We start from the raw sequence: 19,318 nt of genomic DNA, 5'->3' as shown, positions 1-19,318 counted from the left end.
ATGTGATGGTTAATTATATATCACTTGAGCCATGGGATACCCAGATAGCTGGTTAAACATTATTTCTGGATGTGTCTGTGAGGGTGTTTTCAAAAGGGCATTTGAATCGATAAATGCCCTCCCCAAAGTGGGTAGGCACCATCCAACCCCTTGAGAGCCATGGTAGAACAGAAAGGAGGAAGAAAGGGCATTCACATTCTGCCTCAACTGGGACATCCATCTTCTCCTGCCCTCAGCACTGCTGGTGCTCAGACCTTCAGATTTGGACTAAAGTCTACAATATCAGCTCTCTGGCTCCCAGGACTTAGGACCACACCACTGGCTTTCCTGGGTCTCCAGCTTGCAGATGGCAGATGGGAGGACTTCTCAGTCTCCATAAACATGTGACCATTACTTTATGAGAGAGAGAGAGAGAGAGAGAGAGAGAAAGAGAGAGAGAGAGATGGATGGATCAATATCTATTGGTTCCGTTTTTTCTGGAGAACCCTAATACAGATGATAATCACCAAAGTCCCTCTGCTGATATACTTATTCCAATGGGACAAGATCACTCAGCTGCAGGCTGGAACTCCCTTTATAGGTAAAATATATGAAGTTTGGGGCACCTGGGTGGCTCAGTTGGTTGACCGCCAACTCTTGATGTTGACTCAGGTCGTTGATCTCACAGTTCGTGAGTTTAAGCCCTGTGTTGGGCTCTGCACTAATAGCACAGAGCCTGCTTGAGATTCTTTCTCTCTCTCTCTCTTTCTCTCAAAATAAATAAGTAAACTTTAAAAAAATATATATGTGAAGTCTGGCAGCCTACACTCTCTTTGCGGACAGTGCTAGATGCACAATGAAGCAAGTTCCCAACTGTGCATCCAACTATACATTAACATGACTATCCTCACCTCGGCTGTGTTATGCTGATAAGGCCCAACTCTGCACTCATCACTTGAGTTAAAAAAAATTCTTCAATAGCCCATTTGCAAATTATTAAACTAGCAAATTATGTGTAACTGACTCAATAGGTAAGAGCTTGATACAGTTTCCCATAAGCTAACTAGGTCAAAGCCACTCCTCACCAGACAGACATGAAGCCTGAGCACATGGAAACCAGAAGCAAGTCTGCAGATTCCAACCAGCAAGGTGGCAGACCCCACTGCGTGGCTCTCCAAAGGCCAGAGACACAGTGAAAGCCCTTAGGGGACATGGGGGTCTCAACCACTTCCCAAGCCATCAAAGTGTCATAGAAGGGGAAGCTTCCCACCAACAAAAGGCATAGACTGCTTATCAGGAGTTGGTCTCCAGGGACTGATAAAAGCTTAAAGACAGTACAGATAATCCAGACATGTATAATTCATAGCTGACCACATTACGTCTTCTAAATTTATAATGATGATGATTATTTGTGGAATGTTTCCATGGAATAAATAATTGATAACATACTCCACATCATAAGACAAACTGCCAATGGAGAGAATGGTGGGGATGCATTAAAACAATAGATTCTTTCCTTCAACATTTATCAAGCACCTACTGTGTACCAGCACACAAGAGTCATCTGTTTTGACATTAGAATCTGATGCTAAAATATGGCAATGATTACAGGGTTCTGGAAGGGTCAAGGTCCCCAGAGCCTTTAATTAAGAAACTTTTTTTGAGGGACACCTGGGTGGTTCAGTTCATTGAGCATCCAACTCTTGATTTTGGCTCAGGTCAGGATCTCAGGGTCATGGGATCAAGCCCTGTGCTGGGCTCTATGATGAGCATGGAGTCTGTTTGAGATTCTCTCTCTTTTTCCCTCTACCCCTCTCCCCAACTCATGCTTTTTCTCTAAAATAAAAAATAAAAATAAAAGAAACATGTCTATGCCAGACACTGTGGTAGGTGCTAAAAATAGAAAAATGAGGACTCAATTCTAGCTTTTAAGGATCACACAGGTTAGTGGTTTAACAATACATTTCATTTTTCTTCCTGTGTTTGGTGTTCAGAGCCACATGACAGAGAATCATAAAGACTTAACCAGGCAAATGTGTCAAGATACAGCATTAACATATCTCAAATTTGACTAGCTCTATCAGGAGCCTGGAGTGAACTTTATATCTTGAGATGACTACAGCCTTAGTTTTGGGATACAAAATCATCTGGGACAGATTTTTATAAAACAAATACTCAGTAAATTTTTACTTATTGAACTGAAAAACAAGTGTAAACCAGTAATGTGAATAATTTTAAAACTGGGCAATTCACTGAAGAAATTCATTAAGAATCTACAGACAAGGGGTACCTGGCTGTCTCAGTCAGTAAAGCATGCGATGCTTGATCTTGGGATTGTGAGTTCAAACCCCACACTGGGCACAGAGCCTACTTTAAAAAAACCTACCAAAACACATCCTTCACATCATTTAAATACACTTTGAATATCTTCACACCTCTTTGCTTTAAATATGCAAATACTGCCTTTGCATAATACCCACCATCCCAATTTTATAAATAAAGACTTCCTTTTAGTACTTTTAAAGTTTTAATCTACACCATGATTTTACTTTAACAAATTTTGGCCACAATGTGGCAATTCTGATATCTCATCAAGCATCCTAATTTTAGTTATGTTTGGGTAAACACGCTCAGGCTCATAATATATGTAAAACCATATAATTAGTGTTTTATATTGGAGTCTATTAAATTTTCAAACTTCCTTCTGTTACTTCATCATGATATATAGTTATTACCAGTTATAAAAAGTAAATGCTCATACATGCAAAGTAAATTTTTATCAGAATCAGATTTTACTCAGTTCTTCCTCTCTACAACGGAAATCATCTTTTCATTTGCAAAATTGCAAATCCAAAAATATATGTAAATGGAAAAGAGTGCTGTCTGGTTAAGGCAAGAATAATCATTATATACAATATGTTTCAGATGGAAAAGCAGCAAAATTTAAATTACTTTAAAATTCGCTACATTGCAGGGAACCTGGGTGGCTCAGTCCATTGAGCGTCCAACTCTTGATTTTGGCTTGGGTCATGATCTCATGCATGGTTAGTGGGATTGAGCAGCTCCGCATTGGGCTCTCTGCTGACAGCACAGAGCCTGCTTGGGATTCTCTCTCTCCACCTCTCTCTGACCCTCCCCTTCTCTCACTCTCTCTCTCAAAATAAATAAATATTTTAAAAAAAATAGCTGGAGTGCCTGGGTGGCTTAGTCGATTAAGCGTCCAACTTTGGCTCAGGTCGTGAGTCACATGGTCCGTGGGTTTGAGCCCTACCTCAGGCTCTGTGCTGACAGCTCAGAGACTGGAGCCTGCTTCAGAGTCTGTGTCTTCCTCTCTCTCTACCCCTCCCCCACTCACACTCTGTCTTTCTCTCTCTCAAAAGTAAATAAACATTAAAAAATTAAAAATAAATAAATAAAACTGTTTAAAACATAAAAAATAAAATTCACTGCACTGTAAATTGTTCAAAAATCACATTTGGAAAAACACATCTTAAAAATAATTAGCAAAATCCTACATGACTGATGACTGGATTCCTAGGGATGTTTGCTAATAACTGTAATTAAGCAGTTTAATGAACTTGCATCAAAGGAATGATGGGGCAGGAGAGAACTCAGTATGAACTAAAGCTAGAATTATCTACTTTCATGAAGAAATTCTTCTGACGAGGTAGAAATATTCAGAAAGCAAAGAATGGTTGAGAAGCACTATCTGTTGCATTTGAGAGTTGGCTACCTAAGGTCAGAGTTCTAGAAGGGCTTCCAAGAGGTGAAGTAGAAAAGAAAAAGAGCATATTTTGGGATTTTAACGATCTGAGTTTAGTCTCAGAGCTGCCACTTACAGGCCTTGGGATCTCAGACAAGTCCCCTCACTTCCCGGAGCCTTGGCTGCCTCATCTGAGAAGGTTGCAGTCAGTACGGATGACCTCAGGGTCTCCTCTCCTTCTCTTCATGCCACCGACAAATCTGCAACCAGCTTCACTATGAATTGGGCATTTATTCACTTAATAAGCATTCATGGCATTTTGCTCTGCACGCTGTGCCAGACAATGCACAGATGAATAAGACAAGCTTTCTTTCTCTTTGAGGAGTTCACAATCTATAGGGGAAACAGACTCGTAAAGGAACAATGCCAGTCCTATTCCGTAAATACTGTGGTAACGGTGGCAAGTGCCCGGTACTCAGGATAGCTTAAGGGAAAGGAAATTAGAGGCAAAGGAGGAGCTAGCACGGAGGTCTTCTATCCTGAAAAAAAAAAAAAAACTATTAAATAAGATTGAGGGCTCAACTGAGGTTGGAAATTACATGTTTTAAAATGGTTCTGATCACTGGATTAGTACATAGCAGCAACCAAAGAGGAAATTATTCCCTGGGCCCCACAGTTGCAGCTGAAGCACCACCACCTTTCACAATGACAGCAAAAATTAAGTCCAGGGTTTTCTTTTTCTTTTCTTTTTTTTTATAATGTTTAATTGTATTTATTTAAAAAAATTTTTTAATGTTTTATTTATTTATAAGAGAGAGAGACAGCATGAGCAGGGGAAGAGCAAAGAGAGAGGCAGACACAGAATCTGAAGCAGGTTCCAGGCTCTGAGCTAGCTGTCAGCACAGAGCCCGACACGGGGCTCGAACCCACGAACCGTGAGATCATGACCTGAGCCGAAGTCAGACACTTAACCGACTGAGCCACCCAGGCGCCCCATATTTTATTTATTTGTTTAAGTAAGTTCTATGCCCAACATAAGGCTTGAACTCACAGCCCCGAGATCAAGAGTCAGCACTCCAGGGACTGTGTCAGACAGGCACCCCAAGTCCGGGGTTTTCTAAGGGGACAGTTACTTACACTCTGTGCCTTTACTTGAGAACAGTACTCCCAGAGTAGGTTGGCTCCAGGCTCCAGTCTGGCCACTAACCACATGGGCAAAGGGAACCCGGCTGAGTACCTCGAGGGACATGCTGGGCGTGGAAAGGCATGGAGAGGTCATACAATTTTCCAACATGAAACATAGAGGTGTTTGTATTTTTTTATGAAGCACTTCTTTACCACTGGTTAAGGGATGAAACAGTAGGAATCATTTATCCTCAATCACTTTGATTGTGTCTATCTCCCTCTCTACATTTGGGCACTGTGGGGATATCAGCCCCCTTATGGATCTCTGCCCCTTTTCAAAATTGAAATCTTTAAGCTGGGATTCTTCAGTTTAGTAAAGGTACCAATTTGGGGTTGGCGAGTTATTCAGCCTCTGGGTAAAACTGCTTTAGCTCACTAATAGAAAACTGGAAAGATCATTCTAAATACAAACATCACCTTCCAAAACCATGTATACTATCTATGGATCTTTTAAACTTCCTATGCCCTTCTTCTGATGTCATTTGAGTTCTTTGTTTGCAGGCAATGGAAACTTGCCTCTGGGCTAACTTAGGGGAAAAAAAATGGAATTTACTGGAAGGATCAGTGGAGAGATCTGAGGATAGAAGACAGAGGACAACCAAAAGGGCAGCCAGGGATCCAGACTGAAGGGGACGTGAAAGGTGTTTCTGAGGGTCTGGGCAGCCGGAATACTGGCCAGTATCCTGCAGACATAGGTGCTGAGGGGGAAGATGCTTCCGTCATTGCCACTCTGTGAATCACCCTGCTCAGGTTTTAAGCTCCAGGAGTGAGAGTCTCAGTTCTCTGGCCTGAGTTATTGGCAATCCTCTTTAGCTAAAAAGGTGATAAGGCAACTGATGAACAGCCATCCAGTCTGTATCCAGTGGAAGAAAGGTAAACACCAAAAGGAAATGACATTTCTGTATACCAAAAGAAACTGCAGTGGATGCCATCATGCACCAAAACAGCAAATGTCCACTATGCCCCCTGAATAACAAACACATAATCCTTTTCTTTAAACATCATAAGAAGTATAGATATTTTAGAACCCTGAAGACAAATGTACTTTAATTAGGGTACAATTTTGAGTGAATTCCTGTCCTCGGTAATGGTATGTGAAGATCTCAATGAACACTGAAAGTTGGTAACCATGCGGTACACCAGGACCTTACTTAGGTGTAAGCTAAATGAGAATTATCACAAAATGAAATTAAATATGTATACAGTAGCCATGAAAGAGCTGGGGTAATTATATTAATATCAGACAAAATAGACTTTAAGATGAGAAATATGACTAGACAGAGAGAGACGCTTTATAATGATAAAACGGTCAATGTATCAGGAAGATATATATAATTATAAATGCATATGTACCAAGCTACAGAACCCTGGAACACTTGAAGCAATAACTAACAGAATTGAAAGGAGCAAAAGATTTTTCAACAGTAAGACTTGGAGATTTAAATAACTGATAGAACAAGAGTCTCAATAAATGTAAAGTGATCAAACATAGAAAAAGTTATGTCCTCTGCTCACATGGAATATGAGCTTCACAATAGAAATAAATTTTGAGAAACACCAAAATTTGGAAATTTAACAACACACTGCTAAATAACACATGAGCCAAAAATAAAGTTACAAAAATGAAGTGAAAATTTAAAATATTCTCAACTGGGGGTGCCTGGCTGGTTCAGTCAGTAAAGCACGTGACTCTTGGTCACGAGGTTGTGAGTTCAAACCCCATGTTGGGTGTGGATACTCCTTAAAAATAAAATTTTTTATAATAATAATAATTTTCAATGGAAGGAAAACAAAAACACAACATACCAAAATGCATAGAAGGAGTTAAAGCAGAGCTTAGAGGACACTGGATAGCTTTAAACACCATTATCAGAAAAGACTTAAGATCTCAAACCAATTACCAAAGCTTCCACCTTAAGAAACTATAAAAGAAAAGAAAACTAAATAAAAGCAAGTAGGTAAAAAGGAAATCACATAGAGTCAAAATCAATTAAACAGAAAACAGAAAAGCAAGAAAAAAATGAATAAAACCAAGAGTTGGTTCTCTCAAATGATTAATGACTCAATGGGGTGAAGATGGCAATTCTCCCAAAATTGATCTATTAGAAGCAACTTCTGTCGAAGTCTAAGACTGTCAATGTATTAGACTTGCAACTAAGACATAGATTTACATTTTATTTAAATTTTATTCATTTTATTTTAGAGAGCACAAAGGATAGGGTCAGAGAGGAGGAGAGAGAGAGAGAGAGAGAGCGAGAGCAAGCTCAATGCAGAGCCAAACACAGGGTTTGATCCCACAACCCTAGGATTATGACCTGAGCCTAAATCAAGAGTTGGATGCTCAACAGACTGAGCCCCTAGAGATTTACTTTTATCAGTTTGTATCACAGAACTCTTCCATATTTTTTCATAATTAAATAATAAGATACAATAAATTTTTTCATAATTAAAATAATTATGTAATTACCAAAAAAAAAATCTCCGTAGGCTTTTCCATACAGAATGACAGCTGATCCTAAAACTTATATAAAAATGCAAAGGACCTAGAAAAGCCAAAACGATTTTGAAAAGGAAAACAAAGTTGGAGGGCTTATAATACCTGATTTCTATTTTTTTAAAAATTTAAATTTTAAAAATATTTTAAATGTTTATTTATTTTTGAGAGAGACAGGGAGAGAGAGGAAGAGAGAGAATCCCAAGAAGGCTCTGTGCTGTCAGAGCAGAGCCCAGCACGGGGCTTGATCTTACAAACTGAGATCATGCCGTGATGTCATCATGCTGTGAAGTCAGACGCTTAACCGAATGAGCCACCCCGGTGCCCCAGTACCTGATTCAGAATGTATTCTAAAGCTAGAAATTAATTAAGGCAATGTGGGATTGGCATACAAAAACCATACAGATAAAAAAGAAACCCTTATTTTATGTTCAACTGATTTTCAACAAAGGGACAAATTGGAAAAGTTTTCCTTGGGCATCTATATGGGGGAAAAGTTAAATTAGACCTTTATTTCACTTTTTACATAAACATGAATTCAAAATGGATCACAGACCTAAATGTTAAGAATTAAAACTAAAACTTTAGGAGAAAACATAGGAGAAAATCTTTGTGACCATGGGTTAAGCAAAATAGTTCTTAAGACACAATACTAAAAGTACAAACCATAAGAGAAAAAAACCTGGTAAGCTCACTTCATTAAAATTTTAAAAACACTACTTCAAAAGACACCATTAGGAAAATGAAAATATAAGCCACAGAAGGGAAGAAAATCTCTGCAAATCACATCTTTGATAAGGAACTTGAATCTAGACTAACTTAAGACTTTTTACAGCTCAGTAATAAGACAAATAACCTAACTTAAAAATAGGTTCTATTATATGCTACAACATTAAGCTAAGTGAAATAACCCAGAAACAAGAGGACACATACTGTATAATTCTACTTGTATGGTGTACCCAGGATAGGCCAAGTCATAGGGACAGAAAGTAGAATGGAGGGTAGCAGGGGCTGAGAGAGATGTAAAAACGGGAGTTATTGTTTAATGGGAACAATGTTTCTGTTTGGGATGATTAAAACGTTTTGGAAATGGGTAGTGGTGATGGTTGCATACAGCACAGTGAATGTACTTAATGTCACTGAATTGTACGCTTAATGACTAAGATGGGAAATATCTTACCACAATTAAAAAATTAACTTTAGGGGCACCTGGGTGGCTCAGTCAGTTAAGTGTCTGATTTTGACTCAGGTCTTGATCTCACAGTCCATGAGTTCGAGCCCCACATCAGGCTCTGTGCTGACAGCTCAGAGCCTGGAGCCTGCTTCCGGTTTTGTGACTCCCTCTCTCTCTGCCCCTCCCCTGCTCGCACTCTGTCTCCATCTCTCTCTCTCTCAAAATTAAATAAACAGTAATAATTTTAAAAATTAATTTAAAAAAATGTGCAGAAGACTCGAGGAGACGTTTCACCAAAGAAGACATACAAATGACCAATAAGCATATGAAAAGGTGCTCGGCATCCTTAGTCATTAGGGAAATGCAAATTAAAACTACAGTAGGATACTGCTACACATCCACTATAATGACTATAATCAAAGAGAGAGATAATACCAAGTGTTGACAAGGATGTGGAGAAATAAGAAATCTCATATATTGCTGATGAGATTGTAAAATGTGTATAGCCACTTTGGAAAATTATTTGGCTATGTTTTAAAAAGTTAAGCATATGCTTACTGTAAGACTCAGTCAGCAATTCTACTCCTAGTAATTTACCCAAGAGAAATGAAGACGTGTCCACACAGGCTTATAGACGCAAGTGTTCACAGCAACTAAAACCTGGAGACATAGCTAAAACCTGGAGACAATCCAAAAGTCCATCAATTAATGGATGGACAAGCACTATGTGGCATATCCATACAATAGGATACTACTAGACATAAAAGGAAATGAACTACAGGCATACCTCATTTTATTGTGCTTTGCTTTATCGTGCTTCCCAGACACTTCAGTTTTTTTTACAAACGGATGGTCTGTGGCAATCCTGTGTTGAATAAGTCTATTGGCACCGTTTTCCAAGAGCATTTGCTCACTTCAGGTTTCTGTGTCATATTTTGGTAATTCTCATAATATTTCAAACTTTGTCATTATTATATTTCTTACAGTGATCTGTTATCACTGACCTTTGATGCTCCTACCGTAATTGTTTCGGCGTGCCACACTGCACCCATATAAGACAGTGAGCTTAATGGATAAATGTGTGTATGTTCCGACGGCTCCACCAACCAACCATTCCTCCATCTCTCTCCCTCTCTTCAGGCCTTCCTATTCTTTGAGACACAACAGTGTTGAAATTAGACCAACAAATAAGACTGAAATGACCCCTAAGTATTTAAGTGAAAGGAAAAGTTGCATGTCTCTCACATTAAATCAAAAGCTAGAACGAACTTGGCGAGGAAAGCATGTGGAAAGCCAAGACAGGCTAAAAGCTAGGTCTCTTGTGCCAAATGGTTAGCCAAGGGGTGAACACAAAGAAAAAGGTTTTGAAGGAAATTATAAGTGCTACCCTGATGAACACACACATGATAAGAAAGCCAAATGGCCTTGTTACTGATATGAAGAAAGTTTGAGTGGTCTGGCCAGAAGATCTAACCAGTCACAGCATTCCCTTAAGCCAAAGACTAATCCAGAGCAAGGCTCTAACTCTCTTTAATTGTGTGAAGGTTGAGAGGTGAGGAAGCTGCAGAAGAAAAGTCTGAAGATAGCAGAGATTGGTTCATGAGGTTTAAGGAAGGAAGCCATCTCCATAACATAGAAGTGCATGGTGAAGCAGCAAGCGCTGATGTAGAAACTGAAGCAAGTTATCCAGAAGGTCCAGCTGAGATAATGAATGAATGTGACTATACTGAACAACATATTTTCAATGTAAATGAAACAGCCTTATACAGAAAGAAGATGCCATCTAAAACTTTCATAGCTAGAGAGGAGAAGTCAATGCCTGGCTTCAAGGCTTCAAAGGACAGGCTGACTCTCCTGTTAGGGGCTAATGCAGCTGATGACTTTCATCGAAGCCAGTGCTCATTTATCATTATGAAAATCCTAGGGCCCTTAAGAATTATGATAAATCTACTCTGCCTGTGCTCTATAAATGGAACAACAAAGCCTGGATGACAGCACATCTGTTCACAACATGGTTTATGGAATATTTTGAGCCCACTGTTAAGATCTGAGGCTGAGAAAAAAGACTCCTCTCAAAATGACTGCTCACCAACAGTGTTCCTGGTCATCCAAGAGCTCTGATGGAGATGTACAATGAGATGAATGTTGTTTACATGCCTGCTCACACAATATCCATTCTGCAGCCCAAGGATCAAGGAGTACGTTCATTATTTAAGAAATACATTTCATGAGGCTAGAGCTACCACAGATAGTGATTCCTTCTGGGAATCCTCTGGAAAGCATTCACCATCCTACATGCTGTTAAGAACATTTGTGATTCATGGGAAGAGATCAAAATATCAACATGAACAGGAGCTTGGAAGAAGTTGATTCTAACCCTCGCAGATGACATGAGGGGTTCAAGACTTTAGTGGAGAAGGTCACTGCAGGTGTGGAAATAGCAGGAGAACTTGAATTAGAAGTGGAGCCTCAATATGGCACTGAACTGATGGAGTCTCATGATGGATGAAGAGCTGCTTCTTATGGGTGAGCAAAGAAAGTCTTTTCTTGAGATGGAATCTACTCCTGGTGAAGATGCTATGAAGGCTATTAAAATGACAAGAAAAAGCTTAGAATATTACATAAATCTAGTTGATAAAAGTTTACTGTGGGTAAAATCATATGCTACAGAGAAACTGTTCATAAAACAAGAGCCAATTAATGCAGCAAACTTCATTACTGTCTTGTGTTATGAAATTGCTACAGCTACCCCAGCTTTAGCCACCACCACCCTGAGCAGTGAGCAGCCATCAACACTGAGGCAAAACAATTACAACTCCTGGGAAGCTCAAATTATGGTTCTATTTTTTAGCATTAAAGTATTTTTAAATTTTTCTTTAATGTTTATTTACTTTTGAGAGACAGAGACAGAGTGCGAGGAGGGGAGGGCCAGAGAGAGAGGGAGACACAGAATCTGAAGCAGGCTACAGGCTCTGAGCTGTCAGCACAGAGCCCAATGTGGGGCTCGATCTCACAAACCGTGAGATCATGACCAGAGCTGAAGTCAGACGCTTAACTGACTGAGCCACCCAGGTGCCCCACAATGAAGTATTTTTAAATTAAGGTATGTACATTTTCTTGACATAATGCTACTGTACACTTAACAGATTACAGGATAGTGTAAACATAACTTTTATATGCGCTAGGAAACCAAAACATTCATTTGACTTGCTTCATTGCTATATGCGTTTTATTGCGGTGATCTGGAACCGCACCTGCCAGATCTCTGATGCATGCCTGCACTGACACAGGCTAGAACGTGGCTCAACCTCAAAAAGATTATGCTAAGTGAAAAAAGCCAGTTGCAAAAGACTTCATATCCTAAGACTCCATTTATATGGAATGTCCAAAAAAGACACATTTATAGAGACTGGAAACCGATTAGTGATTGCCTAGGCCTGGTGTCGAAGTAGGGACTGATGGCAAAAAGACCTATAGAAATTTTCAAAGTGATGGAAATGTTCTACAACTGAGTTGGGTTGATGGTTGCACAACTGTATAAACTTTCTAAAAATACTGAATTGTACACTCATACTGGGTGGATTTTTGTGCCTTATAAATTATATGTCAATAGAGCTGTTAAAAAGTAAATAAACACAAATCTGACATGGAAAAAATGAGGCTTAATTTCAGGAAGTGTAAGTCAGATACAAACTCTATGACTTGAAGCAAAGGTTTTCCTTATTCTATCCACATATCTTTTATTTATATATTTGAAAATTACATATGAAGGATATCAACGCTGTTCAGTGATGAAAACCCAGGCCCTAAACAACTGTAAGCTTCTGAACTAAATTGTGTGGTCCCTGTGATTGTTCAATAAATAGCAGTACATTTACAAATTTTAAAAATTTAGCCAATATCGGCCTTTTATTGGGCTCATTTCAAAGAAAAACATAAAGGAATAAAAGGGAAGTCTGAGAAGCAATCCAAACACGTAAATTGTCTCAGTAATAAACTGAATTATATATAATCATCACGGCCTAGAAACATTTAATCTGAGGCAGCAAAGGCTGGCCTAGTAATTGACTTAATAGCTGTCTTTGACAATATGAAGGGTTTTACAGGGAAACTATTTGACTAGTTCTTCTCCCTCTTCATTGAGAGCCAAACAAAACAAAGAGATTTAATAGTCAGCAAGGTAAATTTAGATTAAACATAAATGACACTGACAGTAACTGCTATCAAATACCGAAATAAATTTAATTACGATATTTGCTCAAGCTGGTTTCCTTGGTGAACACTGGAATGCACAAGCCCGAAAGCTTTGGTGTGAATGCATGACTGCCTGGCAGGTGGGAGCCCATGCAGGTCAGCGGGAAGGGTGGCGGCCACCCTGACTTGCACACACCTTACTCACCTCGATATCCCGGTTGAGCTGCTTCACTATGGCAGTTATGTTTCTGATGTGCTCCTCCAAGAAGAGCCTGGCCAAGCGGTCACCTCCCCCTTTGTTCTGCATTTTCTGCAAACTGCTGACAATGTCGTCTTTAATCCGGAAGGCGTGCTCCACAAGAGCAGCGGTCGTTTTCTCGTGGCAGAGGATTCTATCTTCCAGTTGCTCCACTAGGCTTACAGATGAGTAGGGTGCCATAGTCAGGGACTGGCTGTGTCGGGGCATGGTTCTAACTCGCCTGTGCAAGGGAGCCACATTACTAGGGTTGTTAATTGAGAAAAAAGTAATTTTCAAAGCCAGATTCAAGACTTCCCAGAGAAGGAAATGCCAATTATCTATCCCTGCAAGCCAAATGGGGTTTGAGGCGGGGTTTCTGCCCCAAAGAGTTTTCTTGGTGAGCCAGGCATCTTTAAACAATCATACTCAGAGACTTAAGCGTGCTGGTAGCAGGCTCCAGGACCACCAAATGCAAGACGCTGGTGGAACTGGGCACACTGAGCTGTCTCCCCAGTTGAAGCTGTGTTATCAAGAGTAAGCTGTGGCATTGAAGTCAAGTCTCCTGACATGCCCTCCTCCTCCATTCCCCTACAGCAGTTTTTTAACATACTAACAAACTCAAATGCCTACCAGAGTCAAGCATCACATATGATACGGGATAGGGAGGAGACTCTGGAGACCTGGAAGGGGCATTCCTCCACTAAAGGCAGCCCCAGTTCTGCCCCATCCATAAGTAACCATCTGGGAATATGGGTCTATTTCTCCAGATCATCTCAAATTTTAAGAATAGCCAGGAAATTCAGACTTATATGTGAAATCACCTGATATTTAAATGTTAACAAGTCGTTTAAAAACTATCTAAGATAATGCAGGGCACACAATGTGCTTCCAGGAGCCAATTCTGGTCTGTGGAACCCTCAGTCTGCAACTTCTGATTTAAAAGGGTTAGTGGGACATTAGCTCCCAGGCCTTCACAGTTGCGTTTTACCAGCGACCAGAAGTACAGCTGTACCGCAGGGCTATTACGAAGTCTTCACTTCTCACTATGGCTGAGCAGCCAACAGCATCCTACACATTGGAAGCTGGAGAGGGAACACAAGTGTACTTCTCTTGCCCTTGAACAAAATCATCCTTGGGTAACGTAACAGCCGCAAGCCTTCATTTATAATAACCATCACACCCACTAGCAGCCCTCATGGGATTGGTGGAAAGGAAAAGTATACCTTAGATGCATATTTTCCATATATTATACCTTTCCTCGGTGACGAGAGAAGGAAATACAGGGCACCATCGGGCCATTTTCTTTTTAATAATTCACATCTGTTGAAAAAAATAAGCATTAAATTATTTAACAGTTTATATCTGGAATTTAAATGACGTCTAAAGCTTATTATTAACTTACTAAGTGGATTGTAAATTATGCTGACACACCAATCAGTTATATTATTAAATGTCTTCTATCTTATACATGAAATAAATCACAAATGCCTCTAAGTAAGGAGAAAATAATCGAGCAAAATCAAAATTAATACTGCAAAGCTTTGCTAGACAGATCAACAGGACTGTTAAGTGGGGTTTCCTGAAGTTTCCTCATCCCATAACTGCATTTCAAGCTTGAGAAACCACTTTTACAGAAACAAGATAGTTTCTTTAACAGGCTTATTCAATCATGTAAGGTAGGAAACTACCTTAGTAAATGTGATCTCAGACAATTTAGTAAATTCCAGTGCAAATTAAGGGCACTTATTTCCAAATAAATCAATCTTAAATCAAACAATACATGATCAATCAGATCTGATTGGGGGAAACCTATCTATCCACTAGGAGAATGAGATAGATATTATATTAAAACTTTATTATAAGGTATCATCATTCATATTACATACTTGCATATAAGGAACAGTTGATCATACCAGCACATTAGAAATTTGAACAAAACTGGAGAGTTTTTAAAATATTTCATTACTTGGGTTTCTCAATACTGCTGTTGATTGCCTTAAAACAATGAATGCCTAGTAACCATGATCTGATTCAGTAATTAGTTCTCATTTAGATGCTGGATTCAGAGAGCATTTGTGATTGAAACCACTGTTTTGGCATCATCTCTCCAGTGTGTTATTTTTAGAGTTTCAAAATGCGAACATTTCATTTTCCTAGACAAAGAACTTTGAATTTAAAGAAATTACATTTAAGAAAAAAGTGATTCATGCCAAACAAGTTATGATGCCAAAGGACTTCTTCAGTTCTTAAGATAATAATCTGTCATTTAGATTACATGAAATCAGGCTAGTGTGGAAAATGTTAGTATTTAGAATCATAGAATCTCTACCATTTTAAAGTTATAATATATCTTAGTTGAGATATTAATCTATAGAACAGCCTAACCTAAGAAACATTTATTTGGCATCTATTATGCAGCTGAGTAACCTAAATATGTAAGACAGAAAAAAAACAAATCCCTCCCCCTCAAGGGTTTCATAGCCTACAGAGAAACAATGCGACAAATGGCTATGAACGAAAAACACATAGAGAGGAAAAAAGGAAATGCCTTACTGTTTCTGGGTAGCAGCCAGGTCAGGGAGGAGCTAATGAAAATGAGTAGGATTTCCCAAAGTAGAGAACAGACAGACTGTTCCACACCTTCCCTCAGTACTCCAACACCACCTGTACTTTCTGTGCTCTTGGAATACTCTGACATAGCCCATTCTCCCAGCCCCATACAGGGCCACTCCAGCCAATGCTAGCCCTCTCCACTGCCACCCCACCCGCTGGAATTATCCTGCCTGGGACACAGAAACCCAGCCACATTAACTTTCTGAAAAAAGAGTCTATCCAACACTCACTGTCTAAGATTGCTTTTCAGTAACAAACCTACTACCGAGCCCTATGCACTCTCTACAATGGGAAATGTCCCATGGCATGAATTCACAACACACACTGAGGTCTGTTCAGAACTGGTGCCCTCTGCATGACATGCGGTAGGAATTTGTTTATGTTAGTTTGCTTGGTTGGTTACTGTCATGATTCTTTACCAGAACAATGGGATCTATACCGCAAATGAATAAGGATTAAAAATAAATAAGTCACTGGGTTAAATAACTTCTCAAAGATCATTTTCAGATCTTCCCATTGTCAATTCTAGCTTATCTGCATAAGCCAGAAATCCTCCACATTTCTAAATCTGAGCTCTCGCACCGTAAGTGGGTCTACAACATTATTAAGCAGATCTGGGTTGTATACTGTTCCGATTGTGCTGTATTTTACTGTTATAATATTAATCTCCAGTTTATGAGTTTATAAAAACTTGGGGAAATTAGGGGAAGGGACGGTTATGTCCAAGGAGAGAAAAAAACCAAGGAGAGAAAAAGAAGTGAAAGAAAAAAGAAAATCAGCTCAGTCGGTTGAGCATCTGACTCTTGATTTCAGCTCAGGTCATGGTCCCAGGGTCATGGGATCGAACCCCACATCAGACTCCATGCTAAGCATGGAGCCTGCTTTAGATTCTCATTCTCTCTCTCTCTCTCTCTCTCTCTCTTTCTCTTCCCTGCCTCTGCCCCTCTCCAACTCATGTTCTCTCTTTCTCGAAAAGTAAAAAATAAGAAACAAGAAAAAAAAAAAGAAAAAGTAATAGTAAAATTGCAATGCTCCAAATATGCAATATATCTATACTATTCGGTTGTTCACCCAAGAGAATGCTATTATCCAAATCAAAATAATTACTTGTGATTACAAGGATTTTTATTGGGTAGAATACCTACGGTATTATTTGATGTAAAATGATACATGATTTTGATCAGTTAAAATGATAGGTTTTACTGAAAAATTAAATTCCAATCATATAAAAATTTAGTTTTTCAGTTTACTATTAAAATACAGCACTGAAGTACTGCGTGTCAGAAATTTTTTAAAAATAGGCAAAGCATGTATGAATAAAGTGGTTGTAATCTGGTGGGGGGGGGGAAGCCTATATTCTTATAGTTAAAAATAGAGGGAAAGGATAGAGAGCAGAGAACAGCTGAAGGTGTGTCTAGAAAGACAGGTGGGAGGCAATCGAGCTCCAACTTAGCTCTAACCCACACTCAAGGCTTGGGACTTTGTCCTGGGGCAGTGTGGGGCACGCGGCTTCGCTGCATCGGCGCTGGGAGGGGGAAAGGCAAGCGGCAGAGGGGTGGGGGGCCAGAAGAAGGGAGAGGTCCCTTGGACCAGGAACTCAGCCCAGAAGGGCGGGGCCTGGGAAGGAGCATCTTCCTTCCTTGCTATTCCCATTCTTCCCCTGGCCTAGGTGGCCTGGGTTCTCTCCATTTCCTTTTCCTCTTCCTACCACTCAGGGCTCTCCCTGCAATTTCCTTGGCCCCTTCCTCTTCCTTAACTGCCCATTTTCGCTGTCCATTTTCCTTCCCTCTACTGTCTGTGCTTCCCCCGTCCCCCACTCCCACTTTGTGCCACCGCAGACAAACCTCTAGCCTGGAAAGCACCAGCCTTCAGGTCAGAAAGACCCTTACTGAGTCCCGGCTTCTCTGCGAACCGTATGATCGTAGCAGGCTGGCCTTAGCTTGTTGGGCCAGGGACCCCATAAAGAATAGCTGCTCGCTCTCACCAAGGGTTTACCCACATCAGACATTCCTGGAACACACTTAGGTGCATTAGTTGAGTTCATCCTCATAGTCGGTGAAGGGACTGCTCTTATCGCCATTTAACCAAAGGAAACAAGACATTCAGCAAGTGGCCTGACCATATGTGGCCAGCAAAGAACAGATTCAGGGATTTAAACCTAGCACCTCCGCCACTTCCTCCCCAGGTACTGAAAAACTATGGAGAATTCAGAACACTGTCTGGCCTTCAGGCACTGAATGCGCTTCTAGTTAGGGCTGATTCCTTTCCCTTGCCTGGCTCATGCACATCTGATAGAAAATCCATCCATTTTTTAAAATAAAAACTTTATATAAATGGCTCAGCAAATAGTACTCATTTGTTTAAGGAGCTGTGATATTGTTTACTATGTGGGGTGAGTGGGGAAATGATTGGGCAGCTGCTATAATCCTTTCATTTGGGCACTGCTGGCATCAGCACATGCTGACATTACAGCTGGACAATGCTGTCACTTGTGCTTTCTGAACCAGCGCACAGAGGTGAAAAGAACAGTCTGTAGCACACATATTTTGGATGAAGAAATTTGAAACATTTTAAGAAACACCTTTTTCTTAAACTGAAAAATGCTTTTTGTGATTAATATTTTAAAATGTAAGGTCTACAGAAAGGTGTAAAGAATAAAGTGAAAACCACCACTCAGAAATTGCTTATGTTAATATGTCAATTTGCTATTTTTCCTATTTTATTTTAGAGAGAGAGAGAAAGAAAGTACTCACTGCAGGTACATGAGTGGGGGGGCAGGGGGCGGGGAGAGAGAGAGAGAGAGGGAGAATATCTTAAGCAGGCTCCACACTTAGTGCAGAACCAGACATGGGGCTAGATCCATGACCTGAATCAAAATCAAGAGCCAGACACTTAACCAACTAAGCCACCCAGGTGCCCCTGAAATGTTACTTTATTTTTTATTTTTTAAGATGTTTATTTATTTTTGAGAGAGACAGAGACAGCATAAGTAGAGGAGGGATATATATATATATATCTATATATATCTATCTAGATATCTATATCTATATCTATATATATCTATCTAGATATCTATATCTATATATATATATATAGAGAGAGAGAGAGAAAGAGAAGGAGGGATATATATATATATATATCTATATATATCTATCTAGATATCTATATCTATATCTATCTATATATATATATATATATATAGAGAGAGAGAGAGAGAGAGAGAGAAAGAGAATCCCAAACAGGCTCTGTGCACTGAGCACAGAGCCTGAGGCAGGGCTCAAACTCACCAAACCATGAGATCATGACCTGAGCGGAAACCAAGAGTCCAACACTTAACCGACTGAGCCACCCAGGTGCCCTTGAATGTTATTTTAAATCATGATTCAGTTCAACTTTTTGGCCTCTTATTTTCCTTTCCTTTGTTTTAAGAAATGATGTATGTAGTATAAAAGTCAGTGGGGCAGAGTGCCAGCACTTTCTTTTTTTTACTTTTTTTTTTTCTGAGAGAGAGAGAAACTTCATGAGCAGGGGTGGGTCATAGAGAGAGGGAGACACAGAATCGGAAACAGGCTCCAGGCTCTGAGCTAGCTGTCAGCACAGAGCCCGAAGCGGGGCTCGAACCCACAAACTGTGAGATCATGACCTGAGCCAAAGTCGGACGCTCAACCAACTGAGCCACCCAGGCGCCCCCGCCAGCTACTTTCAAAATTGAGGCTGAGGTGAGACTCTGACAAAATC

The 19,318-nt window shown here is 39.9% G+C and overlaps 1 protein-coding gene across 2 annotated transcripts in view; it reads right to left on the bottom strand.

The window, feature by feature from the left end:
• Window positions 1–14,266, bottom strand: part of FAM81A (family with sequence similarity 81 member A) — a 53,417-nt gene extending 39,151 nt beyond the window's left edge. Inside the window, exons 1-2 of one of the 2 annotated variants that reach the window (XM_039230645.1) lie at window positions 14,220–14,266; window positions 12,935–13,208 (exon numbers count right to left, since the gene is read on the bottom strand). In XM_039230645.1, coding sequence (XP_039086576.1) covers window positions 12,935–13,208; window positions 14,220–14,266 — 321 coding nt within the window. Of the gene's footprint in view, window positions 1–12,934; window positions 13,209–14,190 lie in introns of both variants that reach the window. The other variant, XM_039230646.1, reaches the window with a different exon arrangement.
• Window positions 14,267–19,318: the final 5,052 nt, after the last annotated feature.

This window comes from Hyaena hyaena, unplaced genomic scaffold (assembly GCF_003009895.1).
Source record: "Hyaena hyaena isolate Hyena2069 unplaced genomic scaffold, ASM300989v1 scaffold_49, whole genome shotgun sequence".
NCBI lineage: Eukaryota > Metazoa > Chordata > Mammalia > Carnivora > Hyaenidae > Hyaena > Hyaena hyaena.
Note: the sequence above shows the minus strand (reverse complement) of the source record. Positions and strands in the feature narration are given on the sequence as shown.